Source organism: Akebia trifoliata, chromosome 1, assembly GCF_017979445.1.
Source record: "Akebia trifoliata isolate Shusen 1 chromosome 1, ASM1797944v1, whole genome shotgun sequence".
Classification (NCBI taxonomy): Eukaryota; Viridiplantae; Streptophyta; class Magnoliopsida; order Ranunculales; family Lardizabalaceae; genus Akebia; species Akebia trifoliata.
Window position 1 is genome coordinate 14,246,835 of NC_141375.1, and position 26,138 is coordinate 14,272,972.

The following is a 26,138-nucleotide window of genomic DNA, read 5'->3' on the forward strand; positions in this document are numbered from 1 at the left end:
GTTACATCCTCTTTATCCTTAACTAACACACTACATGTTCCTCAACTTACTACTAACCTTGTCTCTGTTAGTAGTCTTACAAAAACTTTGAATTGCAGTTTAACCTTTTATTCCTCTCATTGTGTCTTTCAGGATCTAGAGTCGAAGAGGACGATTGGCACTGGACATGAAGTGAATGGATTGTATTTCTTGGACGTTCCCGATTCACTTAGCACCCATTCTACTCTTCAGCTTAGTAGTAGTAGTAGTTAGTCTAATAAGGCTCTTGTAATGCGTTGGCATTTACGCTTAGGCCATATTTTCTTTGGATATTTGAAACATATGTTCCCTAATTTATTTAATAATAACATTTTGCTTGATTTTTCTTGTGAAACTTGTCAATTAACTAAACATGTGCGTTCTTCTTATCATATTAGTATGCATACTACTATACCCCTATGTTTGACTTAATTCATTCTGATGTGTGGGGACCTTCCCCCGTCACATCCACTTTTGATTTTCGTTATTTTGTCTTGTTCATCGATGACCATAGTCGTACAACTTGGGTTTATCTTATGAAACACAAGAGCGAGGTTTATGGGATTTTCAAGCAATTTATTGCTATGGTTCATACCCAATTTGATCGTACTATCAAGACTTTCCGTTCTGATCATGGTACTGAGTACACTTATAGTGAGGTCTTGAAACTTTGTTTAGAGTTTGACATTGAGCATCAAATGTCTAATGTTAAGACCCCTCAGCAGAATGGTCGATCAGAAAGAAAAAATCGTCGTATTCTAGAGTTAGCCCGTGCCATTTCTATTGGCATGAATGTGCCACAATCCTATTGGGCCGATGCAGTTCTTACTGCTGTTTACCTTATTAATTGGACCCTCTCCAGTGTTCTGCAGTTTGTCGCACCCCTCTCTAAGTTTTCTCCAGATCGTCCTGTGTTTCCACTTCCTCCGCGTGTTTTTGGGTGTCTGTTTTGTTCAAATTCTTGATCGAAATTGTACTAAACTTGACCCTAAGGCCGTAAAATGTATCTTTCTAGGTTATTCTTCTACCTAGAAAGGATACCGTTGTTACCATCCTCTTTCTCGACGACGTTTCATTTCTCGAGATGTTTCATTTTTTGAGCATACTTCTTACTATAGTGGGTCCGTTGGCATTCAATCTGAGTGGTTTCCTTTAGATTCACCTGATTATCCCTTTCCTTCTTTATTGCCCCTTCCCATGCGTGTTTCTCCTTCTTCACCCCCTGTCAGGTCGTCCCCTCCTCCTTGCAGGTTTACTCTCGCCGTCCACGTGATACTACCATCGCTCTTATGTCCGATCCGCTCGCCTTCGCCTCTAGCTCCGCCTCCGTCTGTTCCCTGTGATGATCGTCCTATTGTCACTCGTAAGGGTAAGCGCACTTGTGCTTACCCCATTTCTAATTATATATCTGATTCTGCACTCTCACCCTCCTATTGGAGTTTTCTTGCTTTTGTTTCCGCTGTTTCTCTTCCTACTACTGTTGCAGATGCTATTGCCCATCCTGAGTGGCGAGCAGCTATGATTGATGAGTTGACTTCTCTTGAAAAGACTCAAACTTGGGAATTCGTTCCTCTTCCGCTTGGTAGGAAAGCTGTGGGATGTCGCTGGGTATTCACGCTTAAGCATAATCCGGATGGTTCCATTGCTCGTTATAAGGCCCGTCTAGTAGCCAAGGGTTATGCTCAGACTTATGGGATTGATTATCAGGAAACTTTTGCTCCGGTTGCCAAGATGACCACCATTCGCGTTCTCCTTTCTGTTGCCGCTATCAGAGGATGGCCTCTCTTTCAGTTAGATGTCAAGAATGCTTTTCTCAATGGTGATCTTCAGGAAGAAGTCTATATGGTTCAACCTCCTGGTTTTCTTACTTCTGCTTCTCCTACCTATGTTTGTCGTCTTCGCCGGTCTCTTTATGGCCTGAAGCAGTCTCCTCGTACCTGGTCTGAGCGCTTCACTAAGGCCATGCATCAGTTTGGATTTCATCAGAGTTCTGCTGATCACACCTTGATCTTGCGGCACTCCCACGGTAAAACTGTTGTTCTGATTGTGTATGTGGATGATATTGTCATTACTGGAGATGATGACGATTGCCTTATCGAGGTCAAAACTTACTTTGGCCTTATCGAGGTCAAAAGTTACTTAGGACGTCAATTTGAGATTAAGGACCTTAGACATCTTCGTTATTTTCTGGGTATTGAGGTTGCGCGGTCCCAGTCCGGTATATTTCTTTCTTAGCATAAGTATGTCCTTGATCTACTCAGTGACTCTGGTCAGCTTGGATTTTATCCCGCTGATACGCTTATAGAGCAGAATCACAGGTTGGCTGATTCTGAGGGGGAGTGTTTGTCAGATATTAGTCAATATCAACGTTTTGTGGGAAAATTGATCTACCTGTTTATGATTCGTCCTGACATTGCCTATGTTGTTAGTGTTGTAAGTCAGTTTATGTACTCGCCTCGAACATCTCATCTTACTTCTGTTTATCACATTCTTAGATACCTCAAGGGATGTCCTGGTCGAGGTATTTTATTCAAAAATCATGGTCATCTTCGCGTTGAGGCATGGACAGATGCAGATTATGCTGGTTCAGTAATTGATAGAAGGTTTACTTCTGGGTATTGTACTAAAGTTGGTGGTAACTTGGTAACCTGGCGCAGTAAGAAGCAGGATGTGGTTTCTCGATCGAGTGCTGAGTCAGAATATAGAGCTATGGCACTTGGCGTATGTGAGTTGTTGTGGCTCAGGATCTTACTAGCTGATTTATGTCTTCCTGTGCCGGTTCCTTTCTTATTATATTACGATAATAAGTCAGCTATTAACATAGCTGCAAATCCGGTTCAGCATGACAGAACGAAGCATATCGAAATTGATCGTCATTTCATTAGAGAAAAGATTGTTTCTGGACAGATTTGTATTCCCTTTGTTTCTACATCTCAACAACTAGCTAATGTTCTTACTAAAGGTGTTAGTAAAGCCTCATTTGAAGATGTCTTGTCCAAGTTGGGCGGCGTTGATATCCACGCACCAACTTGAGGGGGAGTGTTAAATAAGTTTGTGTCCTTTTTGGTCTTTTCCCTTTACTCATAATGTGTAATACTTATATAGCCTAATTAGGGCTAATTAAAAAACTAATCTTCTCTCTAATTCGAACTGATGTCGAATCAACGGAGGTAGATTCCACACTAGCAGCACGGGGCTGTCCCCCAGAAGATTTCAACAGGTGGGGATAGAGCTGAAAACACCGAGCCTTCTCATGACCAATCTTCCCACAATAGCTACATGTAAGGCCACTTCCTTTACCACGTCCACGATTTTCGAACTCGTGAGTACGGGAGTTAGAGAACCCCGAATTGGCTGCAAGGGCCATCTGATCTGTATCGAAAGCAGAGATAATGACAGGAGACTGAGTCTGAGAGGGAACTACACGGCGATGACGCTCATCGCTATCAATAGTCGCAAATGTCTTAAATAAGGAGGGTAGAGGAGTGGTATTAAGGATTTGTGTCCGCAGTGCCTCAAATTCAGGGCGTAGACCCATGAGGAACTGATATGTTTGATGTCTAGCAATCCTCTTTACCATATACCCAGCTGCCTTAGAAGACAATTCAGCCATAGACTCATAGTGCGAGAGTTCTTCCCAATGGGACTGAAGAAATTCAAAATAGTTGCAACACTTTGATTTCCTTATGTAGCTTGAGCAATATCCCGATAAAGCTCATAAATCCTCGAGTCATTCCGAGCGTGTGCATATGTTTGATTAAGAGCTGACCACAAAGAAGAGACAGTCTCATGATACATAAACATAGTGTAGATGCGTTGCTCCATGGAATTAAATAACCATCCAAGAATGGTGCAATTATTAATTTCCCATTGTTCAAATTTAGGATCCGTGAGGAGTGGCTTAGGAACAACACCTGACAGTCAACCAGATTTTCCTCTCCTACCCAAATAAAGTCGCACTGATAGGAACCAGGATTGAAAGTTACGACCATCTAGCGGAGCATTGGTTATACGTTGGATTGAGAAATTAGCCCCAAGAGTCGTGGTAGAATCCTTAGTCTCGTGAGTCGTCGTCATTGCACACTATGAACAAAAAGAAATTTTGGATTGAAGGGAGATCTCCAGTATTAGTACCGTCGAAGGTGAGATAGTGATACTAAGTGTTACTAATTGTTGTTGGAGCTCCGTGCTGATGACTACTGTTGGTGCAAGTCTTCGTACACACAAAACAACACCTTGCTGATGGATTAGATAGGAGATCACACAAAACAGCACTAGTTGCTGTCGCAGTAGAAAACCAAGCAAAAAAAAAATTGCTGTCGCAGGGTTAAACTCACCCCAAAAGTGTTGTCGCAGGTCACAAAGCAGCCTGTTGCTGCTGTTGCAGGGTTAAACTCACCCCAACACAGCCTTTGCTGTTGTTGTAGGGTCACAACACAGCCTTCTGCTGCTGTTGCAGGGTTAAACTCACCCCAAAATTGTTGTCGCAGATCACTCAGTCAAGTTCTGCCGCTGTCTCAGGTCTCCACACAGTGCAATAAGACTGTCGTAGGGTACGTACAACCCAAAGATACTCTCGTATGATAGCAGCAAGGGTAGAAACCTCATAAAAAGGTAGAGACCTAATCGTAGGACCTTAAACACAGCGCAAGTCTCTATTGCAGCATGTGTAAAACAAAAAAAAAATTTCTATCGCAACATGTGATTAAGAAAATATGAATCCGAGGAAGGAAAAGAAATTCCCCCGAAGGGGAGAAAATCCGGATGAAACGAAACTGCTGCTAGGTGATTGGGTTTAAGGTATTAGTGAGATAAGAAAGAAGAGAGAGGGAGGACCCAAGGGGGGCGTTAGGTTTTCTTGGCTCTGATACCAAGTAGAATTTTAGGAAAAGAAAAGTCAAGTCTCATAATGAGAGCTTGGCAAATATATATAACCAATAAAAGAGTGAATGGACAAAAATGTCCTTACAAAGAAAGAATAGAAATAAACAATATTAGACAAACTAAAGTAATATTTCCAATAATGTTCACTATTGTAGAAAGAACGAAATTTCTTAGATCTTAAGTGTGATGTTACTCTCTTAAGAATCCCATACTACCTAGGAGGTCACCATCACAATTGAATATCGTAAAATAACATATCACTCCAGAAATGACATGAATGTTTTTCCATACTATTCTTTAATGATGATTTTTTTAAGGTACTAATGATGAATGTTGTGATTAAAGAAAAGAGATCTTCTCAAATTTTTTTTCCAGATTTAGATCATGGTGGGAAACCATTCTTGGTGTGAGACCAATGTATCATTTAGTTTCTCTATCCACCTCTTTCTACACAAGTAAGGGTGTTTATTTTTTCTTTTCTTATTTTCTGTTTTCATTGATTTAAACCCATCAAATCTGCCCCCATACCCCTAGCCGAAATTTTTTTCCCCAAGAAACCAATCAAACTTTGTGAAACCTTAATTCTAACCCTGGATCAACCTAAACCCTACTTTGTTTTGATTTTTACCCTATTGAAATTGATTTTTCCAATAAGAATCATTACCAAAACCCTTGTTCCTACTACATCAGTCCTATGCTTTATTTCTTTTATTTTAATTGCAAATACTACTGGAATTTATTCTTAAAGACACCAAAACATACTTTACTGTCCAATATAACTGAGGCTTTTTAGGGCTTCCACTCCTCGAGATGAGAATTGTCTTCTAATTGTAGGCTTGATCTAAAGAGCTTTCTCCTTTGTTGGTACTAACTTGGTTGACCTCTTCTGATGATTGGCTTGATCTTGATTTAACGATTCTCCTTTGTCGGTGTTGATTTGGATGATCTCTACTCTTTCGCCACTTCATGGTTGATGGAAGGCAAGAAGAAGGAGTGAACGATGAAGGTAGAGGCTCCGATGTGGTGCTTGCCAAAGATCTTTTGAAGATTTAGTTAGTAAAGTGATGGTGATCAAAGAATGAAGAAGATTTAGATGGGGAAGATTATGAACAAGAGTTGCATAAAGGTTTGGTATGCAAAGACTTCAAAGAAAGAATGCCCACGTGTAAAGATTGAAGAGAATATTCCCTTCTTTTATCAGTCTTGGAGATGGGATTTTTATAGCTGAAAACCAAAGACAGATGTCACCACACGACTGAACTAGGTGTATGGTGAGCTAGGTAGCTCAGATGAACTTGAGTGCTTTGGAATATGTGCCCATCACTTGTAATCAAGCACTTGAATTGTATTTATAGTGTCTCAATGCATTAAATGCTTAGTTGTCACATTTCACTATTTAGGAGGTGGGTGAATCAAGTTATGTCATATTCATTCCTACCTTGATTAGTACTTGTGGATATCGTTATAATGAGGAGAGGCGCATGTGAGAGCTTAGGTTGCATTAAATCCTCTCATTATGATTAAGGTCTTTGATCGAGCTCGTAAGTCAACCAATTTTTAAGATCATACCGAATTGCTGAGGCCTGTGGTTATAAGCTTGGTTTATGCTTGCCATTTGGACTAACCCACTGGGAACTTTCACTTCTTGGGTTCTCCAACCTACTCGATTAACACCGTTTTGTTTGACTAACCGAGTGCATTAGGGTGGGATCATGCTCTCCATATAGACTGTTTTAAACCTCATTTATGTACTAAATTTAGGCTTGGTAAATACTTTTTTTTGCTTGCAATGATCCCTTGATATTGGTAGTTTTAATAGTATTTTGCCTTGTGGCCCCACTCAATCTTTGGTGACACGTGCCTTTATCATAAAACATGGTGAAATGGTCTCCACAATTGCCCCCTTTTTGGTAGCTCAGTATGGCAAGGTGGCAAAAAATTGATCTCTGAGACAACGTAATGTAGATGAAGGTGGATCGTCATGTTGTTTCAATCTTGATTGGTTGAGATAAGGATTCTTTTATGAGGTGGTTCGTTTCTTTGAGAAGATAGGCAGGCCGGTGTAGTGGGACATGTGGCGGATTTGCATTTCTCGAAAAGACAATGAAGACAGATGATAGGCAGGTAGTTATCTTTTCGCGATTGAGAAGTTAGAAGCATTTTCCTATCTATGCTCCAGCGTTTTAAGTGATTTTAAGGTTAGATTTTCTCCCTTACCTCTTTAACTTTATCTTCTCTTTCTTTAATTGTCTCTTCCCATTTGCTTTCGTGTTTTCTCCTTCCCATTTCTTCTAGGATTTTTGGGCTTTTATCGCTCGCTTCCTTTTTCTTTATTCATTTTTTTTTTTTTCGTTCTTGATTTCTTCGTTCAACTCTCTTCTTCCTTCATTGCTTTGGTCTACGTCGATTGTTTCGGTCTGATTCTCGTCTGCATGTTTTTCCTTATCTGGGTTTTCAACGTCTTTTTTGAGTTTGTTCACCCAGTTTTCTTTCAATTTACATGTTTTACAAATCCCAAATATGTCTTTAGATAAAGTTATAGTAATTGTTCTTGATCTAGTTGAAGTTAGAGAGCTTTTTGAAATCCCAAACGATGTAACTCTTAGGTGGTTCCATCGACGTGAGGAACCAACCTCTTCGTACACATTCTAGGTCAGATGATATTCAAGTCAGATATACGTTGACCTCAAATTTCCCCTACCTAACCTTATTAGAGACCTCCTTTGTTATCTTAACCTTACACTCTTCCAAGTCAACGGAAAGTTTTTGTATATTTAGGTGCATAGAGGAGCTGTTACCTTAGAATAGGTTTCAATATAGTACTTCACGTCTACACCCTCAAGAAAGGGCCAGGGCAACATGACTGCTATTACTTAAGCTCGAGGAACCAATATGCCCTAGTCTTTGGAATAAAGGACACAAACAAAATGTGGCATATATACCCTGTGATCGTTTTGGGCGAGTGGGAATTCAAGACTGACCAACTGTCCAAACCTAGGCAACCAAGGATTGCAAAGACGAAGTCCATTCTAGGTAATTAGTTTAGAAGTTTCCTTAATTTATCCGCTTACCCTAGATGGTCTCAGGTCGGTAATTCCCATGTCTTTTCTTTTTGTGTATGGTCTCAAGTATTCAAACAATATCCCCTCACCTCGGGGAGACGCAAAGTAATGGACCGAGCACTGCGCCTCTCCAAAGCTTCTATGACCATTTCCAACTTTACTCCAGTTACCGAGGTGTCCTAGACTTAAGACTACTGAAGTACAAATAGAGAGGTTAAGATCCCTTCATCTTGGTGTTTCTGTTGCTTCTCTTTCTACCATAAAGATCCATTTGTTTCATGGAGAGTTTAATGTTGATCCCGTTGACCCTTTTATTATAAGTATTTCCTCTAATAGTATTTATTAGAATTTCTAGTGGGTCTAACAGCGTTCACCCTTCTAGGTCAGTTTTGGACGACATGTAAATTAGGGATTTTGCCATTGTTTTTCTTTATAAAATCTTGCTCATTTAGAAAAAAAATAAAAAAACCAGTAGGTGAGAGTGTAGCCAAAAGGTCACTTGTCGATTTTGACTCTCCATGGACATTGGAACAACACTTTCAATTCTTTTTTCTTCCCTTTTGGCATGATACTAATTAGCATATACCAAAGATTATGAGTGGAATGGTGGTAGTGAAAGCAAATATGAATATTTCCAATAATAATAGATATTGCTCTTGACAGAGTGGAATGGAGGAACATGATCCATTTAGCCAATCCCAAATCTTTGAGGATGATGATGATAGATTATGTGTTATTCTCTTTTTGATTGAAATTTTCTCTTAACATTAAATTACATTTATTGTCTTCTTTTCTCTTTTTCTTTCAATGTGAATCCGTTGTACGCCTAATGCATGAAAAATAGTCAAATAGTAAAGAAGAGAAAAAAGGGGATGATGTCATTATGGGTACCACATGTGTGGAGGGTTGATTTTCTGTTGTTATTTTCTTTATTTGGTTTATAGTGTTTAGAAATGGATTTTTTTTTTTTTGCTTTTGCCCTCATTGGAATGATAAGTATTTACACCTCGGCCTGCTTCTTTTCTTCAATTGTTTCTCTTTATTTCTCATTCTTTCTTCTTCTTGTTATTCTAATCTATTTCTTTATCCCTATATGCATGAACCCACTTCCTGTACATTTCTATAGCCTGTGTTATCATCTCATCATTTTGCCTTTTTTCATGTTTTCTCCAGCTTGGGATGCTTGTGGATGGCTTAACTTTTTTAAGAACAAAAAAAATATTTTTTGCGCTTTGTTAGACCATTTGCTATAGGTTTGACCACTCCTTTGTGGTGCCTCATAGCATTGATTTCCATGTTGCACTCATCTCTTGTTATTTAGTGTTGGCTTGCCTGATCTTTTGTTAATATAAATCTTGTCTTTGTTTTTTTACTTGTATTTTGATTTAATATCAAAACATTATTTTGCTTATTCTTCTTGTTGGTCATTTGCTAAACTTTGACCTACTACTATATGGATTATGTAGACACTTGAAATGCTAGAGAAAAAAGAGAGAGTCCTTATAAAGAAGGCTGCTGCAGAGGTTGAAAAGGCAAAGGAATTTACTAGAGCAAAGAACAAAAGGGGTATGGTTGCAAAATCCATGCATTATTGTCATTATTATCATTATCAAGAAAACCTTATCTTAAGGGGTATCTCGTATCTTTCTAAGATTAGTCAGTGTAAGATGCCTTTCTGTTACTTCCAAGAATTTTTTTTGTTCTTGTCAATAGGTTTAGAAAAAAAAGAAGACAAAAATTCCTACCACTACAAACATTCTCCCATCTGAACGAGAATCTTCAAATAATAATCCCCTAACGTATGTGTAGAGCTCATACCAATGAAAAAGCAACTCAATAGTGTTGATGGTGATTTCATTATCATCATGCTCCTTCCTTTCAAAAGATTGGTTATTCCTCTCTTTCCAAATTCTCCACCAAAGTTCACATGGAAGAATATTCTACAAACTTTTTGCACAATTTGCAAGTATGTGATTCCCAACTTTGGGATAGAAAGAACATTGAGCATGGGAAAACCCAGTTGGTAGATGTTAGTGACAAGAAATGAAATCAAATGGTTCTAGATTAAGAACAATGAATCAGGATATACTCAGCCGATTGTCCATTGGCTTTACACAAGTGACAGCAACGGTAGTCCCTGAGAGATGAGGAAATCGACAATCAAAATCCCACCTTAGAAGGATTTTCGACCTCCAAATGATTGATACAAGAAAAATAGATTTTGATGGAATTGAAGATTGGTAGATTGATCTTATCGAGAAAATACTATTTCGATCCCTCACCAACAACCGACTGTTCTCATTTGATAGGACAATTGGAAATGTTAGAAATAGTCTATTGAAATGAGCATGAGAATCCACCGCCCAATCATTGAAGTTCTTTTGAAGCCAAAATCCCAAGATATTCAACCCTCTATTCCCACAATAATGAAATATTGAACAATAACACTTTCCTTTCTCAAATTGCATATTACTCATCAAATTGAGTAAATTTGTGGGACATCACCACATCAACAATCCTCCCAAAATTCGGTTCTTGTCACCCTTTCTCTAAATGCCACTCTCTTTCTAAATTTTGGCAATCCACTTATGTTCTTCCAAACATTGCAACCATAGGATGCAAAAACCGCCTCACTCTCCCAACCCAAATGAGCATCCCATATTTTGACCTAATGACATGCATCCACAATCTCTCCCCAATCTTGTAAACATTTCCCTTGTAGAGGAGTGTTCATCGATCAGGTAATACGAATCCCCAAACCTCCAACCTTTTTGGGAGGACTAATAGATCTCTAGCTGACCAAACACATTCTATTGGACCGCCTTTGTCATTCCTCAAGAAGTCCATTAGGACCATTACTAATGATCAAAATGCCTCTCGCTCATAGGAATATAGAATAGGTATATGACATAAATTAGGATGTTGACAATGTTACTTCCATCAAAATTAAAATTTTGCCCTTTGGTCTTTTAGGACCCTAACGTGGAGCTCAATCTTTCTATAACTAGATCTTATATAGCCTTTGACCTATATGCAACAAACACCAAGCGATAATCCCAGATAGGTTGAAGAGAATACACCCATCTCATGACCTAGGATATTGGTTAACCCCTCAGTTCTAGGAACTTCCCCTGTTAAGTCATAATATTATAATTGGCAAGTTCTTTGACCATACAAGATCAAATATATGTGCATGCGTGTGTTCGGTGTCATATCCCGAGAAGACTTATGTTTGATTGTGATTGAGAAGGACTTTCCGAAGTCTTCGTAGTCTCATCATCCAGGTTGGCAAGTGACTTGGAGACTTCAATTTAAATTATTTGATGAGATTAATTTATCATTTTTATCAGATAAATTTTGATTGAATAGTCAACATGTCTGATTGTACAAAGTAGGCTTACAGTCGATCGATCGATGCTCCTTTGGAGATACAATCAAATTCAGATTGTTAATCGATCGAACAATTTTGGATGGCACTTATTTCTTTACGTAGAGAAGAAATCCAGACTAAAACACTTTAAGTTCAGAAATAGAAATAAGTGACTTGGAGAGTGCCATAGAGATAGTATTAATGGTTGTGGAAAGATTAGCCACAATGGTCTCTTTTTAGGTATTTACATGGAACCATTGATACTGGCCTATCTGTGTGATTGCATCGTCTATGACTAGAATCAGTCTTTGTGATTGCATCGTCTATGACTAGGAAAGTGCTAACCATCCAAAATGGAACCATTGATACCGGCCTATCTGTGCGATTGCATTGTTTATGACTAGAATCAATTTTTTGGACGAATATTATATTGTTATCGCTTTTCCTCAATCATTTGATACTTGATTTTTGCCTCAAACTTATCTCAAGATTCATGAGTTTCTGATATTTAACTTGGAGGTTTCAGCAGTTTGACTTTTCTTCCTGAGAGGACCTATATTCTTCCAAAACATCTAACTAGATTGTTTGTTGAAGAATCTCCTGCTACTTTAAATCCTCCTTCTTGAAGACTTCTTTGTTCCAAACAACTTCTCTTTAATAATCTTAAGCTTTTATAGAAACCTAATCCTAGGTTTTTCAACAAACAATAAAGAAGACCACCAACTCTTAATCAACTCCAAAGGGTTGGGATGAGATAACCACATATTCTCAAATTTGAAAGGCATAGGACATGTCTCTTTCACTAAATGAGATCTGCTCCTTAGCTTCCTTTTGGATGATGATTTCTCTTCCAACTGTCTGATGTCTTGGGGATTTCCAAAGATAAAACTATTTCTAATTGGGGGTCAATGACTTTTCATCCCATCCTAACTGGGGGTCAATGACCATTATGGAACTCCCCACTCACTACTGAACCTTAATTCAAAATTCCTACTGTTTTGCTTATCATAAACCTAGATAGCATCCAACCTCCCCTCTATCATCTTTATAAGATGACCCTAAAGATATCGCAACTCCAAATTTTAATCAAACATCCAGGCAACCACTTTATCAAGTGAAAACTCACCAAACTCATCGTCTGAAAGACTTAGAAATTTCCTCCACAATTTTCATTCTTTTTGAGGAAAATAGTTTGTGACAATAGGCTCTGGAGACCTTTTGCCAGCCATGCCCTTCCTCTTCTTGAAAAAACATAACCTCCTTACTTTTCCTACTTTATTATGATCGCTAAAGAGACTTAACCTAAACGTCCCCAATTCTACTAAAAACTACCTACCTTCGACTGCTCTTCTTGATACCTTTTTTCTAAGCCATATGAGAAGCAATAAAGTGAAAACATAGTGAAAAACCACAAGAATTCAAGCCCAAATGATGAGATGAGCCTTCTGCTCCTGGATGAGACAAACCTCAGCTTCAATTTTCCGAAGAAAATTGTATGACTTGGGATTTGGGATCTGGTGCCTTCACCTGCTCCAACTTCTAGTTGTTGATCATGCAGTACTTCTTTACCCGTGTTAGAAACTTAATCATTAAAGTAGGGGTGCATCCCTCAATAGTTAACACACCTTGCTGTTTCCAAAACCTTACTGTAAGAGTCAGGGTGCTTCCCCTGCTTCCAAAATGTCTTGTTGATCCTAGCCTCAACCAATTCTATCAAAATGTAAAGATCACATCTTATGATTGGTTTTTGCCATTCATAGACGATGTTTTCTGCATACAATTAAAAAAAGGAGAAGAACTACCAGATCTATGAGATGCTATGTTCTTATATCTTTCCTTGTTTTTTTAATCCTGAAATTTGAATGATGCGTTGCATAGTAATTTTGCCTTACGGTATTTTGAGTTGGATTCTCTGAACTTTTTTTTGTTATTTATAGCTGCAATACAATGTTTGAAGAGGAAGAGGCTTTATGAACAGCAAATTGAGCAACTTGGGAATTTCCAATTACGCATTCACGATCAGGTACACATACTATGTTATATCTTTGAATAGTCCAAATGGTGATTCATGGAAGTCCTATTGTTTTTATATAAAAATCTTGTATGGAGTTTCTAAATTATGTTTTATGTATTTGAATTTCAGATGATAATGCTAGAAGGTGCAAAAGCTACAACTGAGACTGTTGATGCATTAAGAACTGGAGCATCTGCAATGAAGGCCATGCAGAAAGCAACGTAAGATGCATACTTTTATCATTTTGATGAAAATAATACTACTGTACCTTGTATGGTTTCTACAGTTCTACTCTTTCATTCTATGTCAGCCATACTTTTTCCAAGGGTTCCCTGAATCTAGTTAGACTTGTATTGAGCACTCCGAAATATTCATCACCTTCACCTTTTCTATATACACTAGAGTTCGCCCATGCCTACGTGTAACGGCCAAATCATCTGTCACCTAGAGTTAGGTGTAAGCTCGCCCCGGAGCTACCCGGGAGCACTCATGTAACAGTATGTAAGGCTCGTTATGAAGCCATGTCAGCCCCCGTACCAGGGCATATCTGTTAGCTTAGGGTACGTGTCAGCCCTGTGCCAGGGCACACTTGTTAGCTTAGTGGCATTTTCGTAATAAGGGAGTATGACCGGCCTCTACTTTTGATGTTTCCTTCTGGAAATCTAGTAAAGACTTAGCATACACTTTGTAGGAAGGGTGTCAGTGCTGTCCCAATCCCCGGCCTACACCCACGTTGTTGAAGCCCTTGAAGCCCAGCTCCGTGGAGGTCCCGCGTGTCATAGGATCATCAATTGCTTGTAACGCATCTATTTGCTTTTATACCGCGTTACACCGTGTAATCAATATTATATCAACAAAGTTGCCTTCGGGCTTTATCTCGTGTTGCCTCGTTTACTTGTTTGCTAGCTACGTGTGTGTGGTGTACGATCATTTTACAGGCTTGCAAGTGGATTTGACCCCCTTGCGCCGCACGACCCCGCTTCGAAAGAATAGGGCCGTGACAGTTGGTATCAGAGCAGCAGTTGTTTGAGCACAGTAGGTATTCCCCCTAGCTAGTCCCCGAGATTCCATTTGGTTCACGCGAACGATGGTAAGAGGAACTACTAGTACCGCGGATCAACCCGCTCCAAACACACCACCACCACGTACAAACAAGGAACGCATCGAGGTATTGGAGGAAAGGATAGGTATGCTATCCGGTATTGTTGATGGTATTGCGCATTTAGATGATCGCCAGAGCACGCTGGAGGAAGGATCCGAGACATTCAGAGCTAGAGTAACAGCCCTCGAGGAAGATACCCGAGACAGTCTAGCCGTCTTACAGGAACAGGTTACAGAGCTCACTACAAAAGTAGGTCTCCTAGTTCGCGCCGTCGGTAACGAACGGCCTACCAACAGTGAAGCTTCTCCCTCGCGCTTGCGAGTACCCGAGCCACGTACCTTCAATGGTGTTCGCGATGCGAAAGAGCTCGAGAATTTCCTGTTCGACATGGAGCAGTACTTCCGTGCAGCTCGTCCGGATTCCGAAGAGGTAAAAGTAACAACTGCTTCTATGTATCTTGCAGGTGACGCCAAGCTATGGTGGCGGACAAAGTACACCGAGATGGAAAGTGGCCAATGTTCCATCGATACATGGGAGGACCTCAAGAAAGAATTGAAGCACCAGTTCTTACCAGAGAACGTGGAGTTCATTGCCCGCAGAAAGTTGAGGCAACTCCAACATACAGGTACAGTTCACGAGTACGTCAAGCAGTTTTCCGCCTTGATGCTTGATATCCGTGACATGTCAGAGAAAGACAAGCTGTTCTCATTCCAAGAAGGACTCAAGCCTTGGGTTCAGACAGAACTCCAACGGCAACGTGTGGAAGATCTCGCGTCTGCAATTGCAGCAGCCGAGCGGTTGACTGATTATACTCCCGCGGGAGGGAGCCAACAGTATGTACATCCTCAATCGAAGGGTTACTACCAGCAACCTGAGTACACAAAGAAGTCTTCGAATGGCAAGAATGGAAGGCATAGAAAGAGTTCCAGTCCGGGATCATCACGGAACTCCTCGCCTTCACAGAGCAGAAGTACCTCGCCAGTCAAGCGTCGTCACAAGCATGGATGTGTTTTGTGTGGTGGGCCTCACAAGACAGTCAAGTGCCCACAGCGAGCCAAACTGACTGCACTATTAGCTTCCCAGAGTGACCCTAGTCACGAGAGTACGAGTGGGCGAGATCATGAAGATTCTCCTCACATGGGAGCCTTGCATCTTTTGAATGCAATGAAACAGACATCTGAGACTCAGAATAGCCGGAAACGGAAGGGTCTAATGTATGTCGATATTGAAGTTGGTGGGAAGACCACCCAGGCAATGGTTGATACAGGAGCTACTCACAGCTTTATTACCCCTGCAGAGGCGAAGCGTCTCAATATCCGGCTCGATAAGGGTTCAAGCCGTATGAAAGCTGTAAACTCCCAAGCCACTCCTATCCAAGGTTCGGCCAAGTCAGTGTCCGTCAAGATAGGTACATGGAAGGGTAAGCTTGATTTACTCGCAGTTCCGCTCGATGAGTTCAGAGTTGTCATTGGGATGGATTTCATGCGACAGAACAGGGTTGTACCAATGCCATTTGCCAACACCTTGGGCATGCTAGGTGAATGTCCAAGCTTTGTTCCCGTCTCCACAGGCAAGGAAGAGGGAAAGTTAATTTCAGCCATTCAGGTGAAGAAAGGGTTGAAGAAAGGTAAGCAACCGTACCTTGCTTCCTTGAGAGTTGAAGCCGAAGAAAAGGACCATAGTTCAACTCCCACACCAGTTACACAGGTTTTAGCAAAAGTTGATGATGAGATAGCGAATTTGCTTCCGAAGACACTACAGCCACGTAGGTCGAATGATCATCAGAATGAATTGCTACCTGTTGCCACACCTCTTATAGAGAGGCCTTACAGGATGAATCATCCAAGACTAGCTGAGTTGAGCAAGCAGCAGTATGGGTCTTCAAGACGTATCGATTATCGAGCAGTGAAGAAGATCACCATCAAGAACAAGTATCCTATCCAGCAGAGTGCCGACTTGTTTGATAAGCTTGGAACAGCCAAGTGTTTTTCAGAGTTAGGTCAGAGATCAGGTTACTGTAAGATTCAAGTTGCAGAAGAAGCCCCTCAGCCACTTAGTCAGAGTGTCAGCAAGAATTGTGATGTACCTCAGAGTGTTGTCAGCGTCAGAGATTCAAGAGTCACAGGGAAGTTATGTAACGGACCATGCAGACTACTTAGATTCCAGCTTGATTTTCCGAGCAGTGTACATCATCAATCAGTTTGGCCAACGGAGAGATTCAGTTCTGCGTTGGAGTATTTTAGGCATCTTGCCAATGCCGATCATCCGAATTGGGCGAATTTGTTCAATTCCACCACTCAGAAGAACTCTTCCTCCAACAAGAGTACTTTTGAACTTATATCAGGCCAACAGTGTTTAACTTCTCACACTATTGTTTCAGGCTACAGGAGACACAGTCCAAGGACGTACAGGTTTGCTAAACTCTGGTTACCGTACAGGTTACACAGCATCTACTCTGTCATCCATGCAAGAAGTCTCAAGCCGTACCAAGCAGATCAAGGAGATCCCGCGCGCAGCATTCCAACACGTACCACTTCTCATTCAGCCTTTCAGCAAGAGCGTGTTGTCGACAAAGTTCTCGAAGACGTCATTTCAGCAGCAGTTCCATCCAGCAACAGCAGCAGTTCCATCCAGCAACAGCAGCAGCAGCACGTGGAGTACTTCGTCACACCGGACATGCCAGAATTTGAAGCTACACAGGAGAGTGCAGAGAACCTACAACCTTTCAAGCAGCAGATTGAAGAGTTTGCCAGGTCAATGCGACGAGGACGTCTGCAGAATAGGTGGGGGAGACTGTAACGGCCAAATCATCTGTCACCTAGAGTTAGGTGTAAGCTCGCCCCGGAGCTACCCGGGAGCACTCATGTAACAGTATGTAAGGCTCGTTATGAAGCCATGTCAGCCCCCGTACCAGGGCATATCTGTTAGCTTAGGGTACGTGTCAGCCCCGTGCCAGGGCACACTTGTTAGCTTAGTGGCATTTTCGTAATAAGGGAGTATGACCGGCCTCTACTTTTGATGTTTCCTTCTGGAAATCTAGTAAAGACTTAGCATACACTTTGTAGGAAGGGTGTCAGTGCTGTCCCAATCCCCGGCCTACACCCACGTTGTTGAAGCCCTTGAAGCCCAGCTCCGTGGAGGTCCCGCGTGTCATAGGATCATCAATTGCTTGTAACGCATCTATTTGCTTTTATACCGCGTTACACCGTGTAATCAATATTATATCAACAAAGTTGCCTTCGGGCTTTATCTCGTGTTGCCTCGTTTACTTGTTTGCTAGCTACGTGTGTGTGGTGTACGATCATTTTACAGGCTTGCAAGTGGATTTGACCCCCTTGCGCCGCACGACCCCGCTTCGAAAGAATAGGGCCGTGACACTACGGCACATGCATCCTCTTTGGGATAAGTGGGTAAAAACGGAAAAAAAATGAAGTTGGAAGGGTGTTATAAACTTTTTTGAGGTTAAAGGGTAAAAGATGAAAAACAGTAAAGTTAGTTAAAGGGGTAAAAGAAAAAATATAGTAAAGTTAAAGGGGGTGAAAGGCTCTTTGGGGTTAAGGGGGTAAAAGTGGAAAAAAAGTTGGAAGGGTATTATTATTAAAAATATTTGAGGTTAAGGGGTAAAAGATGAAAACCAATAAAGTGAGTTAAAGGGGTAAAAATAGGAAATATAATAAAATTAAAGGAGGTGAAAAGTAAAGAAAATAAAGTGGGCCCCACAAATTGTAGCTTGGTGGGATGTTTGTCCCACACAATCTTGTAGTAGATGGGACGTTTATCCCTCATACAATTGTAGCAAAGTGGGCCCTATAGTTGTGTTTCAGTAAAAAAAGACAAGGGTAAGTATGTTAGTCTTTTACAATTTACATAAAAAATGCTTGTTTACATAATAAAGAAGCTTATCAAAAACATAATAAATAGAAAGGGCATTTTAGTCTTTGGATTTAAATACCTTATTTTCATTAAATGCTTTGGTAATCAAAGCCAACAGGCATTTATTATGTTAAAGACCAACATATCTTCGTCTTTTTCACCAATCACCAAAAGACAAAATGTGAAAAGGTATTATTGGAAAGTGAATGTGGCGGAGAATGCTAACATCCCCATGAGGTCTTGGACATTCTCTATATATCTATATCTATATAATAAAACACAACTGAGTTGGTACAATTTTGTGTTTTTTTTTTAGTTGGGGATAAATGTCCCCTTAGCTATAGTTTTGTGGTTGGACAAATGTCCCATCAACTTACACCACTTTTTTGTCTTTCCTCTTTACTCCCTCTAACTTCATTATATCTCCTCTTTAACCCTTTTTTTTTTTGGATAAGTATAATTTTAATTAAAGAAGGAATAATTATATGAAACAAAAAGAGGAGGCCGAGATAGCCCCTCAGGGAAGAAAGCACAACAAACCAAATAAAAGCAATACATTAGGCGTTACAAAAGGAATTCCATATAAAAACAAAATCATTGAAAGTAATCCCTAAGAACTCCTTGTTTAATTTCGACCAAAGGTATAAGTAGCTCAAAATCTCCAAGAAAACGTCATGAGAGCTTCTCGCTTTACTTTTAAACACCTTGTTATTTCTTTCATTCCATAAACCCCAAGCAATAGTTGAAGGAAGAATAGCTCAAAAGAGTTTTTTTCTGAAGGAAAAGACGTTCTTAGCCCACCTGCCTAATAACAAGAAGAAATTGGGATGAACGCCCCATTTAATTCAAAAAAGCCCAAGAAAGAGAGACCAAATTTCATGGGTAAAAGACCAATGAATTAGGGTGTCCTCGAGCATAGGGGACAAAAATTAGGAGTGATCAAACCCCGGGCAATTAAGTTGTCCATTGTTAGAATCCTTCCTATGGAAGCCAACCAAATGAAAAAAGATAACTTAGAAGGGACTAACTTTAACCAAATGATTGATTCCGAGAAGAAGTGGTCACTAAAAGGGATAAGCGACTCATGAAAAGATCGGACGGAGAATCTTAGATCCTTCTACGCCCTCCACTCCAACTCATTTAATTGTTTTTTATTTTTTACCTCTTAACCTTAATTTTTTTTTTTTAATAACAATGATAGGACTCACTTTTGTGGGAAATAAATCCAACTAGGATAAACTTCCCATCGCCTACAATTTTGTAGGATAAACCTCTCATCAAGCTATAATTTTGTGGGATCCACTTTATATCCTTTATTCTTCATTTCTAACTTTACTATATTTCCTCTTTTACTCCTTTAATCCACTTTATTGTTTTTCATCTTTTACCTTTTTAATCTCAATTTTTTTTAATAATACCTCTCCAACTTAGTTTTTTCCACTTTTATCCCCTTAAACCGACTTTAGAGCCCAGTGTTACATTTTTTGTGTGTATGTGTGTATGTGGGGATAAACCTCCGATCAAGCTATAGTTTTGTGAGTTGCATTTTCTTTCCTTTACTCTTCACTCCTTTTAACTTTACTATATTTCTTCTTTTGCCCCTTTAATCCGCTTTATTGTTTTTCATCTTTTACCTTTTTAATCTCAATTTTTTTTTAATAATACCCCTCCAACTTAGTTTTTTTCACTTTTACTACCTTAAACCAACTTTAAAGCCCAATGTTACATTTTTGTGTGTATGTGTGTGGGGATAAACCTCCGATCAAGCTATAGTTTTGTGGGTTGCATTTTATTTTCTTTACTCTCCACTCCTTTTAATTTTACTATATTTTTTCTTTTACCCCTTTTAACCTACTTTATTGTTTTTCATCTTTTACCTTTTAACTTCAAATTTTTTTAATAATATCCTTCCAACTTCATTTTTTTCACTTTTACCCATTTAACCCTCTCATCAAGGTATAGTTTTGTGGGATCCACTTCTTTTAACTTTCCTATATTTCCTGTTTTATCCCTTTAACCTTAGCAATTTTCAATAATACCTCTTCAACTTTTTTTTTACGCTTTTACCCCCTTAACTCGAGAGTGGATGTCCTGCTCTAAGACAGGTGAACTCTAGTTTATATATAAATATAAATTAAGATTAGAGATTTTATTTAAGAAGGTGAAGAAAGTAGAATCGAATACAAGTCTACTAGCTTGAGATGACTTGCAATTAATAAAAGAGAGAACAAACCAACCCTTCCCGAGAATCAACTACTCCCACCTAATGACTATTCTCAAAAAGTACAACAATAAAGTCATTATGTAACAATGCCCACTAAAACATAAAGCTCTAAATGAAAAGAACAATAGTATGAAGGTCCATTTCCTAAAATATTCCTATAATTGTTTAGTGCAATAATGCTACTGTCACGCTCCGAAATCCCAACACGAATCCCTATGATTCATCAGTCAGAATCTCGAGGCGTGAGGTAATCAATCACACAACCTGCTAGAACATTCATAAGTAATAATACTTATGGAAAAAAAATATATATATACGCAGCGGAATAAACATTTAACTAACATCTATACGAGAGTCTAGAGTAAGTGAAAACAATCATCAAATACTGATATCATCCAAGTCCTCAGTCTCATAATATATTGAATTACAAAAATTTATAAGATTAACATGTTTCTTATCTACAACCAAAAACCGCTAGGATCTTCTACTAGTCCTCAAAGACATGGCGGCGGCAAGACATCAGTCTGATCCTCCTCGGGGACCTCCTCAAATAACGGCTCCTCAAGAGCTGAATAATCTGAAATGTGAAGGATAGGGTAAGTAACAAGGGAGTGTTACTCAGCAGGATGAACGTCGTTCTAACAGCGAGTCATACATTTAAAGTAGCATATGCATATTTTAAATGAAAACATCTATCAATCATTACAAAATAAGAAAAAGATACATAGTAAGAACACGGCGGTGTAATCGATAAGAGAGCAGAGGAACACGCCGATATAACCGCCTCGGCTATGGCAATTCGTTATTCCAGACTTTCAATCCGATGTGGAATCCCATCGTTATAATATGATTTTGTGGCCGGTCTAGCATACCACGGTTGGATGACCATTTATCCGGCTCAAACTGGCCGTTGACTAAGAACCCAATACTGAGTTTAACTAACGGTGAGGTCAACCGTTTGACGACTACAGACTAAAAGTGATTACTAACTAGCCCAGGAGACCCCTCGCGTCGAAGCCTATCAAGAGGCAATGCATGTGAATCCCGCCTAGTTCTACACTATACAGAGAACGCCTTTACATACAACGTTTCCCAGGAAATAAGTAGGAGAAATTCCCGGATCTCATAAGCTGTAATATGCTTTAAGGTATCCCATACTACCGAAGAGCATATGACATCTAGTGCTATCCTAGATTGACGCGCCGCTTTCGGATACACAACAACGCGTCACTCTTTATGGGTTTTCTACAAACCTTTATTGCTAAACAAAATAGTTTATTTTATATATAATATATCATTTCTTTTTATCGAAAATACAAACAAAGTCTGGTAGTGCCTCCAGTGACAGTTATTTGTCATTTCCATCCATTAATCATCTCATCCCTCTATCTATCTATCACGTTTTACGTGGCATGGCCACTACGTAGAACTGGAGGCACTATCCCATCAATCAGTCGAGAACATACGTTTTCTCTATCCATCCATCAATTAAATCGATTAATCTATCATTTAATTTCCTACATATCTATCAAAGTAATTTCACCTTTAAAGTAATTCGAAATCCATAGAGTATCAACCAATTCCATTCGATGGTTTTGGTTGAGTCGAAAGACTCGGAAACAAAGATAAAACCATAAGACGTAAAAGCTGGAAATCTGTGAAAATTTGGCTAAGTGTTGAAAAAAGGATTTTTCAAAGTCGAAATTTAAAACGGGTTATTTATTTCTTTTTATTTATTTATTTATTTATTAAAGAACTTAAAGTAATACTTAACTGTTTTTAATGAAATAAAGGTAGGAAATGAGTATACATACTATATGGAAGCAACAAAAAAAAAATTAGAACCAAACTCAACATTCAGATACTTTCCAAATTGCTGTTTTTTCGTCGAAACTTGACCAAAATCGATCCAAATATTATACCAACTATAAAATGCTTATATTACATCAAATGAACTAAAATCAATCATAAATAAGCATGCAAACATGATTCAAATCGTTCAAATATGTATAAACTTAATGAAACGATCGATTTATCGACGATCGCATGGATTTTCTATGAAATTATCACATAACTAGAAGGTAGAAGGGAAAGTAACCTACCTCAAGCTATATTCAACGGTTGAACGGAGTTTAAAATCATCTCCGGCCAATCTCCAAATTTTTCTTCCGGCAAAAATCGGATTTCTTTGCGTCCACGCGTAACCCTTGGTGAAAAGAACAACTTTCTTTCTTACGGCTAAGCTCGGATCATTCTCGTTTGGCGTAGATCTGAGTTTCAAATATCGAGGGAAAAATGTTGAGATTTGTTTGGAGAGGAGAATAAGAAAAATCTGATTTTTCTAATAGAATTTAGATATTTATATAACTTAAGTTGGGACATACTTGTCATTTTGGGAATTATTTTTCCCGAATGCCGAATTGGTCAAACTTATACTCTATTTTGGGTGATTTTTCGACACGAATCTAATGGTATGATCGGTTTTCTCAAATTACGTCTCTAAAGTGTTGTTTATCTGTTGGGAAAATATCTAATGCGAAACTCGAAGATTTGATAACTTTTTCAATTGACTTCAAATTTAGGCTTGCTTACAGGCTAAAGTATGTTTCTCGATCCTTCTAAATCTGTTGGTGAAGTTAATTTTCAAATATTAAAAATTAAGAATCCATACTTTTAAATCAATGCACGGATCTAAAATTCTTTCCTTGAGATACATTTTAGGATTTTCAGGTCATTATAGCTACATTTTACTACATTTACATATAAAAGAGAAAACTCTTTAAAAATCATATTAAAATATTAATTGAATTAATTAAGAGAGATGCTATTGCCACACCAACTTTTACTAATGCCACACCAATTCCTATGTAAGTCACCAAAGAATTGCACCCAGTTGGTGTGTTGGCGTTAGTAAAATTTGGTGTGGCAATAACAACCCTCTTAATTAAACTAATTTCTTATATCCCATTTTTCGTAGTTCTTTAGATTGTCTCAGTAATAAGAAAATTCAGCTGTGTATCTTAATGATATGGTATGATACTATGATGTGCATCTGTATTATGAACCCGTGGTTATATTTCTTTCAACTCAAATTCTCATCAAACTCACTTTACTTGTGTGTGTAGAAATATTTTGTCAGCTTTAATTTTAACAATAGCTGCCTTGCTCTGTGTTAAACTGGCTAGTTGACTCTGCTTATTTAACAAATATCTTATGTGAAATTTCAGTTTTGTTATATTCACGGTCCAAAATTATAGTGCCCCATTTTTATCTATGATTGTGATTGAAGATAACAGTGATTTTGCCTTTCATGCAAAGCTCTCAATAACTTTATGTATAGAATCTGGTATTAATGGATTTCAAAATGTCATCTTTTTAACACATCTTATTACAGAAACATTGATGATGTGGACAAGACTATGGATGAGATTAACGAGCAGACAGAGAACATGAAACAAATTCAGGAAGCACTGTCAGCACCCATTGGCGCTGCCGCTGACTTTGATGATGTACATTTAACTTTTTCCACTTAAAACTTTTTTTTGGTTTGTTGTAAGTTATTTTCTGGAAAGCATTTTTGTTCATCAAAGAAGAAAATATTTCTTCTTCAAAGAACAAAAAAAAATTTCAGAAATTATTGTGGTGTGAACCAAACTGAGTCTTAATATATTTGATCTGCTGACAAGTCTAAACATCTGGCTTTACAGGATGAATTGGAAGCCGAGCTTGAGGAGTTGGAAGGAGCTGAGTTGGAGGAACAACTCCTGCAGCCCGCTACGACTGCCCCTGCGGCTCCGGTCCATGTCCCAGCTGGAAGGCAACCGATTCGCCCGGCTCCTCAGAAGAACACGGACGAAGAAGATGAACTCGCTGCATTACAGGCAGAAATGGCACTTTAAACAGGTTAGATATTATTTATTGCTTAGAAGTAGTTTGCTAGATGCATTTAGAATTTGGTCTTCGATTGATTATTGCTATTTTTTATAAGTAATTTTAGTAGTGATGAATACCCACCTTTGCATCAATAAGTTTTGTGATGGTGGATAAGGACTTATCGAATATGATGATGGACGGGAACTCTTTATGGATCCCTCTAGCTTTCTCATTAGTAGGGGACCTTTGAGAATCTCCTGTTATCCCTTGGACTCTTCTCCTTTTATATATAACCTTTTGGATGATGTTCACTGCAAAGTGACTATCGCTAGGTGGCATCCTTTCAGTGGTGCCATTCTCATCTCCTTCGTAGCTGTACACCATTTCTAGATGGCACCCTCAAAGTGGTGCTGCTTCCATGCTCTTTGTGACCATATGTACCATTCCCATGTTCCAAAGATGATCCCTCTAGCTTTCTCATTAGTGGTGGACCTTTGAGAATCTCCCCGTATCCTTTGGATTCTTCTCCTTTTATATATAACCTTTTGGATGGTGTTCACTGCAAAGTGACTATCGTTAGGTGGCATCCTTTCAGTGGTGCCATTCTCATCTCCTTCGTAGCTGTACACCATTTTTAGATGGCACCCTCAAAGTGGTGCTGCTTCCATGCTCTTTGTGACCATATGTACCATTCCCATGTTCCAAGGATGTCGGCGAAGCTGGTTGGTCACATCCTTTCTCTCAATAGGGTTTCTCCACCTGTCTTACTTGTTCAACGATGGTTCCCTTTGTGCCAGCCATATCATCTATACATCATTAGTCACCTAGTCTTGACGTGGCGCCATAGGGATGAAACCCCTTGATAGCATTAAGCACATAGGTGGAAGGAGGCATTAGACATGGGCGAAAGGGAGTTGCCTACAGCTCTGACATGGCATGATGAAGGTGAGCCCCTACCCCATGGCGTTGTTGCACACATGGGGCTCTTCACACCACCTAGAAGTTTCAAATCTTATATGAAAAAATTGCTAACCTTTTTAAACAAATTATCCAAAACCACCTTTGAGAAAGGAGAAAAAAATAGTCATGGGAGGTGAACTGTGTAGTTAATGGCGAAAGGCACAAAGGCCTTCTAGAATCCGAGGCACAAGGCACAAGGCGAGGCGCATGCTTGAGTAAAATAAGGCTCAATAAAATTAAAAAAATTAAAGTGGAAGGTAGGTTCTAGATGTTTTACAATTATGACATGTATAAATGTGAGTTTTTACAAACAAGTTAAAGTATTCAACACTTCAAGAAGAAGAACAAGCAATAGTAAAAGAAAGAGTCGAGAGGAATAAGGAGAATAAGAAGGGAAGAGAAAAAAAGTAAGGGAATAAGGAGTAGGCCAATATGTGTTGTTGCTGCTATGACACAACAACAACTAGGGCTAACAATCGGTGAGTTTCTATCAGGCTTGGTTGCGTCTTAACCAAACCCTAAAAGGCGTGTTCTACCTTAGACTAGCCCTATAGACTTATCGGGCCTAAGTCGACTAAGTCCTAATGGGCTTGGGCCGATTAAAAATCACCAAATGTAAAATTCAATACTTTTAAGAATAATGCTAAAGTGACCTCAAGATTGTACTTCATATTGCACTTTCCTGACATGGAAGTGTAGGAGCCATATGAGTGAAAAAGGATCTATGGTTCCTACACACTTCCACATAAGGCAAGTGC

At 39.2% G+C, this 26,138-nt stretch overlaps 1 protein-coding gene across 2 annotated transcripts in view; it reads left to right on the forward strand.

Annotated features, from left to right (window-relative positions):
- The window catches only part of LOC147410754 (vacuolar protein sorting-associated protein 32 homolog 1-like), a 46,473-nt gene that overhangs the window by 19,776 nt on the left and 559 nt on the right, over nt 1-26,138 (forward strand). For both annotated transcript variants that reach the window (XM_086439835.1, XM_086439826.1), the window contains exons 3-7: nt 9,431-9,530; nt 13,272-13,357; nt 13,478-13,569; nt 23,942-24,056; nt 24,255-24,450. In XM_086439835.1, coding sequence (XP_086295961.1) covers nt 9,431-9,530; nt 13,272-13,357; nt 13,478-13,569; nt 23,942-24,056; nt 24,255-24,446 — 585 coding nt within the window. In that variant the 3' untranslated portion in view covers nt 24,447-24,450. The remainder of the gene's footprint in view (nt 1-9,430; nt 9,531-13,271; nt 13,358-13,477; nt 13,570-23,941; nt 24,057-24,254; nt 24,451-26,138) is intronic.